The following is a 13,373-nucleotide window of genomic DNA, read 5'->3' as shown; positions in this document are numbered from 1 at the left end:
CTTGCAAAGCCTCTTCTTCCTACAGGCCTAGGAGATCCACCATCTCTTGTCTACTCCATGCAGGATTGCGTCTAGTGTGTGGAGCCAGCATGGTTGGTTGTGCCATTGCACACAACCAGGGGGAGCTGCTAGGTGTGTTCACCAAGGTGGGCAAACAGGAAAAGGCATTTCAAAAACACACAGGGAACTTCCAGGTGGGGGGCATTGGAGTTTAAAATTGTGATCAGAACGCTCCCTGTCACAGTGGAGCTTTGTGGGACAGTTGCTGGGGGACTATTAGGGTTGACACAGATCATACAGTTTACACTTGCACTGCATTGACCTAAGCAGGTCAACCATGGCTGCACGCTGTTGGGGGAGGTAATTTTACTGAATCAACCAGAGACAAATTTGAGCATGGACACAAGTATAAAGAGATCAATGCAAGACAACTTACATCAACCTCACTTTGTAATACAGACCAGGCCTGGGACACAGAAAGGAGAGGTAGCCTCAGAAGAGACCAATGAGAGCGTAACTGGCACCTTCAACAAAGCATGGGAGTTCAGATTTTTGGACATTTAATTGCTAGAGCTAAAACTTTGTGTCAGCTACTAATAAAGCATGAGCTTGCGAACACGACCAAACTGAATCTACTCAGTAGCTGGCTGACCCATTGCAGCCAGTGGCACTGAGTTTAGTCGGAGCAGTGGTGTGCCATGCTCTCACATACTACAATACATCTTCTCTGTAGCATCTGGTGCTGGTCACTGTCAGAGACTGGCTCATGGACTAGATGGACCACTGTTCCGCTCCAGCCTGGAAATTTCTATGTTCCTAAAAGGCGGTAACCCCGCACATGCACACACTTTCCCCTGCATTGGATGCAACCAAGCCTTATAGTGGAAACTACTGTAGTTCTGAGAGTCTGCAGGAGGGGAAAGTACAGCGACTGCCTTTCATAAGCACGTTCACAGCTTCTACAGAAGTGGTCACCAACCAGTAGACCGCGATCAACTGGTTGATCCTGGAGCCTCTGACAGTCTATCGTGATCTCCAACCACTAAAAGTCCAGCAGTGCAGCGGGGCTAAGGCAGGCTCCCTGCCTGCCCCCAGCCCCACACTGCTCCCAGAACTGGCCAGCACGTCCCTGCAGCCCTTGGTGGGGGCAGGGGTCTCCGCGTGCTGCTCCTGCCTGCAAGCACCAGCCCCGCAGCTCTCATTGGCCGGGAAGGGAGAACTGCGGCCAATGGGAGCTGTGGGGGCTGTGCTTGCAGGCAGGAGCAGTGCGCTGAGCCATGTGCCCCCACTCCAGGGGCTGCTGGGACATGCTGGCCACTTCCGGGAGTGACATGGGGCCAGGGCAAGCAGGGAGCCTGCCTTAGCCCCACTGCACCCCCGACCAGGATCTGCCTGAGGTAAGTGCCTCCGGGCGGGACCCCACACCTTTCCCAAACCCCAGCCCCTCCAGGACCCAGCACCCCGTACCCCCTCCTGTACCCCAAACTCCCTCCTGCACTCCTCCCCCTGCCCCAGCCCTGAGCCCCCTCCCAGACCCAGCATCCCATACCCCCTCCTTCACTCCAACACTCTGCCCCATCCCAGAGCCCCCTCCTGCACCCAACCCCCCTCCCAGAGCTTCCACCTCACCCCCTCCTGCACTCCAACCCCTTGCCCCAGGCTCAGCCCAGAGCCCCCTCCCAAACTCCAAACCCGTTGGCCCCAGCCCAGAGCCTGCACCCCCTCCAAAACCCCAACCCCTTGCCCCAGCCCAGTGAAAGTGAGTGAGGGAGAAGAGCGAGCAATGGAGGGAGGGGGGGATTGAGTGAGTGGGACGGGCCCTCGGGGAAGGGGTGGGGCAGATCCTAGGTTGCACTTAAATTCAAAAAGTGATATTGTGCATAAAAAGGTTGGAGACTAACCTTCTACAGCATGTCACAAGGGAGGGTAACACTGAGCAGCCCATGGCTGACTCTGCATGGGAACTGCATCCATATCTCTGGGGGAATTCCTTTTCTTTCTACATGACTCTCCATGCTGAGGCTTGACAAACCAGAACAGACAGCTCCCAAAATAAATGTCCTCCTTTGCAGAAAAGGCTTGCAGGTAGGGGATACAGAATGGTGCCAGTACTCCAAAGTAATTGAGGGTTTAGGATATATTGGTTTATTTTTTTTAAAAAGTGTTGCAAGAATTGGTCCTGCTGCCCCCTTCTCCCCAGGGTGAATTCTGCTTCCTTGACAACTGGCACTATGGCAAACGAAGCATAAAATGACAGAAAAATTCAGTAGGAAACCAGAAACAGGAATTAGTAAAAGGTCACACCTCCTTCCAGTGCCCAGGACAATGAACTGCAGGTTTCTTCATAGGCTGAGGAGAGAAGTCTCATCTATAGGTTGTCCCCTATGGCCAGTGAAGAGTGGCTAATAAAAACGAACTTAAAACTCAACCAATCAGGCATTTCACCAACTGGAGATTAACCTTAACCCCTCTGATTGTCACTCAGGGGTTGCACCAACTACGGGTATTGAGCCCAGGCCTCCTGGCTAACTCCTGGTGCCGGATCAGCTAGGGACTGAACACAACTCCCCACCCATCTCCATCAAGTTCTATCAGCAGGGCATCCAGCTGGATTACCGAACAGGAGCTCCACTAGCTGGAGATTAAACCCTTCCACTCACCTACCTATTTGCACAGACAAGAACAGTCTGACGAAACACCTTTATTTTTTAAGAGTATTGTTCAGTACAAAGTCTTCCAAAATATACACAAGTCTATGAGAAACAAGTAAAAATATTGTACATGGGGGCGTATTCTGTGCATACAAGTGCTGTAAACCAACTTTTAAGGAGGGAACTTACTGCTAACAAACACCCCTCCCCCCGAACTCTGAAATTAGGGCGCTTTCCCCAACACTTCTGAAGTAACTGGATGGAAATGAGGAGTAGCCAGCCTCCTGATGGGTGGATCCCTACCAAACAGCCTGCTCTGTCACTGTGTTCCTCTCTCTCCATGGTCCCCTCCAACAGCAGAGCACAGTAATTTGTGCTGATGGACTCGGAACTCCCTACATTCAGCAGAGGATATGTCAAATGTACAGCTGAGTGTCCACCTCTCCCTCTGCTGCCCCTGCCAATGGATCCTTGCCTTCTGCTGCAGAATACCCTGTTAGCTGGGTCCCTAGACTTACAGGATCCATCTTTACAGTAGGAAGAAAGGTGTTAACTCAAGTCAGCTAACAGGTGATAACTAACACATGGTAATAGCCTGGTGAATGCAAGCCAGTTTGCAGTTTTCACACGAGTCAGAAGGTCTAGGTAAAGACTATAGGGGAGGTTAGTTTTTAACTTAACCTGCTAGCTCATGGGAATACCACAGACTTCTTTGTCCACACTAGGATTTTACCTTGAGTTAGTTCACTCGAGTTAAGAACACACCTTTTTCTCATGGTGAAGACAAGACCCCAGATGTAACCTCATAACAGATCTCCCATGAACAGATGAATGTGTGAGGATGCTGGCTGAGGGAAGTTTTTCCAATCCTATAAAAGCCCATCCCCTTTTCTGATTCAGTACCCATCTCTACTAATGCAGGGGAAATGGGGCGTTAACTCCTTCCAGCACTGCCACAAAGTAGATCTGGTCAACAAACAAACAAAACACTTTTGAAAATTTCACTAACGTTTTAGTTTAGAAGTTGGGTGTGTTGTTTGTGGGGTTGGTTTGGTTTTAGAAGAACTGTTTTTGGTTTTTTGTTTATTTCTTGAAAATGTTGGTGAATTTTTTTAAGCAAAAATTTATGGGGTTTGGCTTTTCAGTTTCTCTTTTAACCCCCGTTTCACCTCCTTTCCTTCCTCTTTTCCATTTTGCCACTGGAATGGGAAAAGGAGGGGGAAAGAGAAATAAAGGATGAAAAAGGAAGGAAAGGGGAAAAGGAAAAACTAAACACTTTTTGGTTTTAATAAAAAAATCAAAATTTTATTTAAACACAAAAGAGATCATTTTCATTTCACCCTCTGACTTCTTAAACCGGAGCTGCCTGAACTTGAAAGTGGCGCACCAAGGTCTGCCTACTGGTGAGTAGAGAAGAACCATTTCCTCACAGGTGATATTTCTGTTAATACAACCCCACACTTATGCCAACAAGACTCAGCTCAGAATCTGACCCTTGGTCTCTGTGCAAAGATGATCATTTATCAAGTGTTTCCACAGCCCCCTCACCATTGGATCTGAGCACCTCACATACATGAATGAATTTATCCTCCCAACACACCAGGGAGATTGTAAGTATTATTATCCCTAGTATTTTACAAAATGAAGCACAGAGACTTAAGTGACTTCCCCCCGGACACAGAAGGAGTCTGTGTCACAGCCTGGAAGTGAACTCCAATAGCCTGAGTCTCACCCCAGTGCCTGAGCTACAAAACCAACCTTCTCCTTCTGCCACTTGAATTAGTGGAGAGAGAGTAAAATACACGCTACCCTCTCTAATACTGTACCACAGTCTTTCAAGCAAGGATGCAAGAAAAACTGCTGAAGCCTAAAACTTGGAATTAAAAAACAAATCTGTCCTAGGGATAATCCTGCGAGCACTTGTGCTCCGCTGGGAGGGGGCGGGAGAGAGGTAGTAGTGGAAATAACAATAGAGCCGTTATAAGCAATTGAAACGTTCACTTCTGAGCATGCTCAGTGGGCATCTGCTCAAATTTTAGCAGTCTGATAAAGCTCTGCTGCCTTTGACATTGCACATTGGCACAGTCTTCCAGGCTGGCCACAGCTGCTGCGCTCAGACTGTTGTTAGGGCAATCTGTATGAGGAACATTTGTCTTATTGAAACTCACACAGCAACCCTGCAAGTAAAAGCCAAATCAGTATAAACACAAGGGAAGGAGAAAATAATGAACACAGGAAACAACTGATCTCATAATTTTCAGGCCATTCCACAACTTTCCTGCCTTCTGCACATTCTAAAGTTTCTTTTTTACAAAAACCTGCTTTCATTGCAAAAAGTACAGCCATCACAATGACCCAGATGCGATGCTGGCCTGCTGTCCACCCGGACTTGCCAAAAATTTTCTCCAACCAAATTTCCACATCTTCCAACCACTCATCTCTATGAAGTGTGAATGTTGACACTTAACTGGGGCCATTTAAATGTTACTTGCACCAGCAATCAATCTTTCTTTCTTTTTTAAAAGAAAGGAAACTAAACACAAAAAACTCTGCTAATTCAGCAATAAGGCTGCACAGTGACATTCACAAGAAAAGCAAAAGCTAAGGCCCCAACAGCAATATAAATGCAACTGCATTGCACACAAGAGGCATGGATTTTCTCCTCACATTCATCAGTGTTTGTGTTTTACGCCCATTCAGCACAGGTGTCGATGACTACACAGGTTATGTCTACGTGGTTGCTGGGAGTGAACCTCCCAGACAGACCTCACACTAGAGCATTAAAAATAGCAGTGTGGATGTAAATGCACAGGCAGAGACTCAGGCTAGCCAGCCAAGCTTGGGCAGGAATGAAATAGGATCCAAGGTTGGCTGGCTAAGCCTGAGCCTCCGCCAGTACAGCAATGTCCACACTGCTATTTTTAGCGCACTAGCTTCAGCCCCACCAGCATGAGGTCTCTCCCCTTGGGCTGTGAGCCTCGCTCCCAGCTGCAGTGTAGACATATTCACAAAGTGCAGTGCAATGGAGAACCAGTCCCACAGTGTGTAGTATTTGCTCTTCTTTTTCCGGTTAAGTGTGTGCTTCAGTTTAATAGGCTATTATGTCACACGGTCTATATACCAATATTCATGCCATGGAGCTGAAGTAATGTGGCTGATGGGCCCTTAGCTTCAGCTTTTCCTGTGATTTTAGCTGTGCAGCCTTGATATACAACTATGTAGTTTTTGGCATTTCAGTTTATAGCTGTTCCGTTTGAATTCACAGTATCCATAGGAGACGGTCATGTGAAACTGTATCAAATGCCTTATTGAAGTTGAAATACCTCCAGTCCCCTGCATTCCCTTCGGGCATTATCTTGTCAAAGAAAGAGATTAAGATACTTTGGTATTACTTTTTTCTGATTAATTCATCTTGGCTATTTGTCGCCTTACTATTTATCATGTATTTGCCTGGAAGCGCTCAGGTTTTGAGCCTGATTGTACTTTGTGCAGTCATTTACACCAGGGCAAAGTGGTGTAAAAGGCTGTCATTCTGATGTGGTATCACTTGCCCTAGTGTAAATGATGCCACAAAGTGCAGTGTAGCAGGGAATCAGGCTTCTATTCATTCTTCTAGCCAGCTGCAGGTAATGCAGTTTAAACCTTCTCGTGTGTAATTCCTGGAGCCCCTTTTGGCCCCTATGTGCTATGTTTACTCTCGACCAGTATTGTGGGACCTCCCCTGCACTCCAGGCTCTCCCCAAAAGAATTGTCAGCTCTCTGCTAGCCTCACACTCTTTAGTATGAATTTCACCAGCCCATTTCAATTTGAATTAGCACGAGTTACCCAGATATCCTTCAGCCTGTTCCATCCTGAGTCTGGCTTGTGGTCTCTCCCTTTCCTCATTAACTATGATTATGTTAAGTATCCTGTCACTCACCCTTTGAGTGACAGCTGAAGCCAAATACCTACTCAGCACTGCAGCCTCTTTAGTATGTGATTGGCTCTCTCTCTCCCTGGTATGTAGGTGACTTACCGGCGCACTTTCCTATGTCAGCCTCCTGCTTTTCATGTACTTATAAACCATTTTACTTGTTCCTTTTGCTCACGCCCCCTCATTTTGGGCCTTTGCCTTCCTGACTTTACTTCTGAACCTCTCTACTGCTTGCAATTTCTTTTCCCCATTATTTTATATCTACTGTTCCTTTTTTTAGTGTCAGGGCTCTAAAGCGCCTCTGGTGAAGCCACATTGCTCTTTCCCAGGTGCAAAAGGAGAGAGCTGTCCTAGGGGTGTCAAAAGAACTGCCATCCCAAGTCTGTGTAGTTAACTACCTGATAAACTTGGGGAGGGTGAAGGATGTCCCAGAATCACTGACTAGGATGGCTCTGTCTCAGGTGTGAAGGGGAGAAATGAAGAGTACATTGTCCCAGGTGTGAAGAGAAGCCATCTCAGGAATGAGAGGGGGAATCACTCCAGAATGCAAAGGCGAAATCCTTTCCCATATTCTTTACAAGTGGGCTTCCTTCTCTGTGGTTATGAGCACTTCCTTGGCTGACGGGGATGAGATCCTGTATTCTGCTTTGGGGCTCTCCCATGGTTCAGACACACTAGCCCGGTGCTTCTTTGGCTGAGGCAAGTCCTCCGCTGGGGAAGTGAGTTGCTTTAGCCTCTGCAGAGAGACAGGCAGACAGAGGGAATCTCTGTTAATTAAACTGGTAAACAAACTGACACCCAATAGCAATCCACAGTAATTGCTGTGGGCAAAGGCATTTTAGAGAGCTAATCCTCTCCACTTTCCATTCCTCTCCTCCATCTTCTCTCTCTCTCACAAACACACACAACTTTTCTGATCTTTAGCCATTTCTCATCTATGATTATTCAACCTCCAGGCTTACAATGTTGCTCTTTGTTTACATTTTGGGACATGTATCACAAGGTGCACTAGAGGTGTATTTATGGGAGGAGGGACGGTCTTCTGTTTAAGGCACAGGAATGGGAATCAGTACACAAGGGTTCTATTCCTGGTTCTGTCTCACATCTTCAGTGGCCTCAGACAAGCGCCTTATGACTTAATTTTTCTGTGGTGCTGAGTAGTCACACCTTACGCTGACTGCAGTGGGAGTTGTGGCTCCTCTGAAATCATCCAATTCTGAGGGCTGATAATAAAGAAGTGCTGCTCAGTCAAAGATCCAGTTCAAATCAATAGAAAATCAACATCTTCCACTCTTTGTAACCATGTCATCAACTGTAAAACAGGGTTACTAATACTACCCTCCTTTCAGGGGTCCTGGGAGGCTTTCATTAGAGGCTGTGCCATGCTTTGCGATAATTGGACAGAAGACACTAGGTAATATCATCCCACTGCACACACCTACCCACAGAGCAGTTCCATAAAGGTTATGCTTTTAGTTATTGATCTCCCCCAGTCCATGTTTCTAGCATTTGTCTCACACCCTATACCCTCCTGAGACCCTGAACTCCCTGGCACTACCACAAAGAAGTGTTTCTCAGTGGTTTCCACAGACTCATTGAGCATCAAAACATTTCTCTAACAGATACTGATATTCATAGCTACATGTATCTTTCTACTCAGACTGACTGGCTCAGCACACACCACTCATCTGATCACATACTTACAGACCATATCACAAACAGGGCTGAGCAATTAACTCATTTATGTAACTAATTTTGATGCTCTCTCTGTTTGTGAATTGCCTGCCAACAGATTGTTATTTTCTCTAATTTATTCAAAAATATTCATCCAGTAATTTCTGGCATAGTTCTTGGCCTGTAGCTTGTTTGTGATTCCATGTTTTGAGCTGTTTTTAACTGGACACATAATGTAACAATGTGTTCCCTGATTGGCCCAGTGGAACTCTGGGGGTCAGCTTGCTGGTGTGAATAGTCACAATTACCAATTAGAAATTTGCTTTCCATGAATATACTGCAATATTCACTTTAAATAGAGTATGCTGTTCCTTGGAGCTCTGCTGCCAGTACATTCATTTCTTAAAATATTCATAGGCAGTGAATTAAAGAGGGGCACAAACACAGTCAGGTAGACTCCGATTCAAAATTGGAACAAATATTCATAGAGGATTTTTCTTTCTCTCTTTTATTGGGAGGTGTGGGAAAGGAGGTTGACAGAATATGCTCAGTTTTAATCACAAACCCCTTCCTGCATTTCCAAACCATGTCCTTGGAAGCTTCTTTATAAAGATGCAGTTAAAAAGTCCATGGAAGTTATATCTGACATTATATAAAGTGAGAGGTAAACAAAAAATCCCTCATCTGTACTTGACTAAATCAGTCACCTGAGCACATCATTAATTAGCACTAATGCATCATAATAAAATACTTGGCACCTACAGGAACTTTTTGGCTGTAGATCTCAAAATGCTTACTAAAGGGGGGTAAGTATCATTCCCATTTTACATCTGGGGAAGTTAAGGCACAAAGGCCCCATCTACCTTTAATATCAGACAGTTTAACATCTTTCATGTGTAAGCTGGTTGTGTTGTAGACTAGGTAGCTGAAGTCTTGTCTATACACAAGTTTTACCACTTTAATTATATCGGTCTCGTTAATGCAATAACCACCCCTCAAGTGTGAGGACAGTTATAGTTTCCACAGGGATTGCACCTTGATGTGGTGCATATGTTTGTGTGCTCCAGGTACCCCGAGAGCTATGCTGGCAGGTGCAGAACTCCTGGTAGGGTCATCCAAGACAGAAAGGTGAAAGGGTATGAGCCAAACTAAAATCAGTCCACTGGTCCTCACAAAAAATGCTCTCTGTTACAGAAACAGCCTGAAGACAAGATGAATCTGTCACAGATTTGCAAATACACATATCAACTGTGGAGAACCATGATGTGCTGGATGTAAGACAAAATAGTACTGATCAACCAGCAAATCCGGCTGACATTCTGATGCTGGAGAATCAAATCTGCAAGGGAGTTTTTAATCTGAAATGGGGTATCTTCACAGCTAAAACTAAGTCAAGAATTGGGAGCTGGAATGTTAGATCACTTCGGAGCACAAGTAGACTGACACAAGTTATCAGGGAAATGAAAATCTTTGGCCTAAGTATACCTGGACTAACTGAGATGAGGTGGACTGGACCTATCTAATTATCATTGGAAAGCATGACTGAAGAGATGATAAACATTGGGAAGGTTAAGTTTAGCAAGGAAGCTTCTACAGCACGGAAGGAATGGGTACCTGCATATTCAAGAATACTGGCCGCTCGCTTTATGACAAACCAAGCAAAAGTCACACTTGTTCAGTGTTATGCACCTAACAAATGATTGCGATGAACAAAGCAAAGATTGTTTCTGTGAAAGGTTGCAGAGCATCCTTGGCAAGATCAAGAAATAAGATATTGTTATCTCTATGGGAGATCTAAATACACAGGTTGGTGATGATAATACTGGATCTGAGCGTGTTATGGGCAGACATGGCATATTAGAACAGGACTGATAATGGAAATTTTTTTTTAATTCTGTGCATTCAATCTATGCATTTTCACACAAGGAAAGAAAAACTGATGTGGAGATGAAATGATGGCTTCACCCAGAAACAGTTTGATCATGGTTCCTTTAGTAGGTGCTAGAGATCATAGTTGGACACCAGGCTGTATATGGGTGCTAGTATCAGAAGTGACCACCATCTTGTTATTGGGACAATCAAAATGAAACCAAAGAAAGTAGCACCATTCAAGGCAGAAGGTATGTATGATACTAGAAAGTTAGTATATCCAACAGTGAAGGCACATTTCAAGATGCAATTTAGCAATAGATTTGAAGAGTTAAAGACACAGATGGATGACACAGAAAAACAATGGCAGTTTTTCAAAGAAGCAAGTGAGGATGCATCCAGGACTACCATGCGGGATGAGACTATCTAAGAAAGAAGAATGGCTCCAACTAAATACATGGAAGCTAGTTGAACAGAGGAAAGAATTAAAGAAGAGAAATTAACAATGAGACAGCAGTAAAAGAACTATTCTGCAACAAGAATATGCGGACAAGAGACAAGGAAGATTAGCCAGAAGAGATCATAGAGAATGGATGGAAAATAATGCAAGAGACACTGAGGAGGCACATAGGAGAGAAAAAATAATGAGGAGTCCTTGTGGCACCTTAGAGACTAACAAATTTATTTGGGCATAAGCTTTCGTGGGTTAGAACCCACTTCATCAGATGCAGAATGGTCTGGAGAAAGGACACCCGTCCAAAAATTGGAGAAGAGGTGTTATCTGCAAAATCCCTGAAAAGGTAGAACAGCTTATTTGCGATAAGTAGAGAAGGGTGACACTCCTAGCTGTACCTGGGAAAGTGTTTTGTATTATCATTTTGAATAAGATGAAAACTGCTATTGATAAAGTACTCAGGGAAGAACAGGTTGGATTTCAATCTGGTAGGTCATGTTTGGAACAGATTTTCACCTTGAGAAGACTCATTACGAAAGGCTTAGAATACCAGAAGATGATACTTTTTAACATCCTTGATTTTATGAAAGTATTTGATAGCATGCACAGAGAAGCCCTCTGGAAGATCTTGAGACACTATGAAATTCCAGCAAAGACTGTTAATTTGATAAAAGCTTTGTATGACGAGGCTGCATCAGGACTGAAAGTAGAGAGACAGAATGGTTTAAGAGTGTTACTGACAGGTTGCATATTAATACTGCATATTAAGGCCAGGTTGCATATTTTCCCCAATTGTCTTCTGTATTGTCATAGACTTTGTGATGATAAGACTAACAGCTACTGACGAGAACACTGGTATTGTTTAGGCAAGAAATAGGCTGCAAGACTTAGATTTTGCAGACAATATAGTCATGCTGGATACCAACTGGGATAGAATGAAAAGACTCTTTATGAACCTAAAAGCAGAAGCAGCCAAAGTGGGACTTCATATCTGTATGCAGAAGACCAAAATCATGGAGATAGGCGAGAATGCCACCAACACAGGCAGATGTCAGAGTAGCAGCCGTGTTCGTCTGTATTCGCAAAAAGAAAAGGAGTACTTGTGGCACCTTACAGATTAACCAATTTATTTGAGCATAAGCTTTCGTGAGCTACAGCTCACTTCATCAGCTGCATGAAGATGCAGGCAGATGTGTGATTGATGGAGAAGAAGAGTTAATGACCTAATCTATTTTGGAAGTACAATATCTGCTAATGGCCATCTCACTACAGATGTGAAGGCAACAATCTGCAAAGCCAGTGGATCATTTTCCCATGTGTCCAACATCTGGAAGAGTAAGACACATCTACACACAAAAATGAGATTGTACAATTCTATTGTGCACCCAGAAACATGGCAGATTGCAGAAGTACACAAGAGGATGCTGAAAGCACTCCACAAACATTGCTTAAAAATAATCTAAGGAACTCACTAGAAAGATCATGTAACCAATGTGGAAGTATTGCATTGCATGGGTCAGCAGACTGAGGACTCAGTGATTCATGGATGCTAAGGCCAGAAGGGACCATTATGACCATCTAGTCTGACCTCCTGTATAACACAGGCCATAGAACTTCCTAGAATTTATATTTTAGAAAAACATCCAATCTTGAATTAAAAATTATCAGTGATGGAGAATCCACCAGGACCTTTGTGATCAGACAGAGACCGCTGTGGTGGTTTGGCCATACCATCAAGCTACCCCATGGCAGAAGCACAAGGTATGTCTTAAATTGGATTCTTTCTGGGGGGGGAAAGAAGGCATGTAGGACAATGAATGACTTATTGCAGGATGACTGAAAATAATGTTGCCATCATGGAGACTACACATGATTGAGTCAAATATCTTGCTCTGGACAGAAGGCAGTGTGGAAAATGGCTTGCCTCCTTTGCCACTTGGCTCAGGTGTTAAAGCTAAAAGCCAAGAACAGTTACACGAGTATAAAAGTGCTTATACAGTCTAGCTTATTTCCGTGTGGGAAGGGGATCAAGGTATACCCACAAAAGGCACCTTTATACCAATATAACTGCATTCACATTAAGGGTTGTACCAGTATAACAACCCTAACCGAAATAGCTATACTGCTATAAAATCAGCGTAGACTAGGCCCAGGCGTTAAGGGCCTTTCCAACTGCATAAAGCTGGTTCAGCAGATAAAAGCACCCCTGTGCAGAGAGGGCCAGTAAAGCCAAGGCACTTGCCTAAGAACACAGATGTAGTCAATACTGGAAGGCAGGTCTCCCAGTGCTCTTTCCAATCCAGGAGGCTGCATTCCTTGACTGTCTTCTCTGCCTTCCTCCCTTCCCCATTTGCTCAAGGCTTTTCCCCCCTTCTCCTCTGAATAGGGCTTTGCCTTGTAACTCATTAGGCACTTGAGGTGGGCACTAATCAGCACTGCCACACAGCCTGTCACTTCTAATTAAGTTACAGTTCCTAGCCAGTAAATAAGAGCCTCATGGGCACAGATTCACCTTCCCTGAGGTGACAGAGCTGGAAAGGACATTGTGAGCCCAGTTTTTTCCCTGATGCAATAGTACTGCAGGGTTCTCCTCTCCACTCATCTCATGTAGCGAGATTTGAATAACTCCCCCCAGCTCCCCGGAGTTACATTCCATCCTCCCCAATTCATTTACGTTTCCATCAGCCTGAGCTGTCATTCAAACTGGGACAAACAGGGGGAGAGATTGTGGTTCCTCTGGTCTACACAAGGAAATAACCCAGTGTGTATGGACTTTGGAATAGGGGGTGGCCGTCTCCATGGCCCCATTCC

General features: G+C 44.7%; 1 protein-coding gene across 1 annotated transcript in view; it reads right to left on the bottom strand.

The window, feature by feature from the left end:
- Positions 1-7,139: 7,139 nt before the first annotated feature.
- The window catches only part of LOC144259302 (sodium- and chloride-dependent betaine transporter-like), a 39,001-nt gene continuing 32,767 nt past the window's right edge, over positions 7,140-13,373 (bottom strand). Inside the window, exon 14 of the mRNA XM_077807510.1 lies at positions 7,140-7,301. Within this exon, the coding sequence (XP_077663636.1) occupies positions 7,140-7,301 (162 nt within the window). The remainder of the gene's footprint in view (positions 7,302-13,373) is intronic.

Source organism: Eretmochelys imbricata, chromosome 1, assembly GCF_965152235.1.
Source record: "Eretmochelys imbricata isolate rEreImb1 chromosome 1, rEreImb1.hap1, whole genome shotgun sequence".
In the NCBI taxonomy this organism is placed as follows: Eukaryota; Metazoa; Chordata; order Testudines; family Cheloniidae; genus Eretmochelys; species Eretmochelys imbricata.
This window is presented reverse-complemented; position numbering and strand designations above follow the sequence as displayed.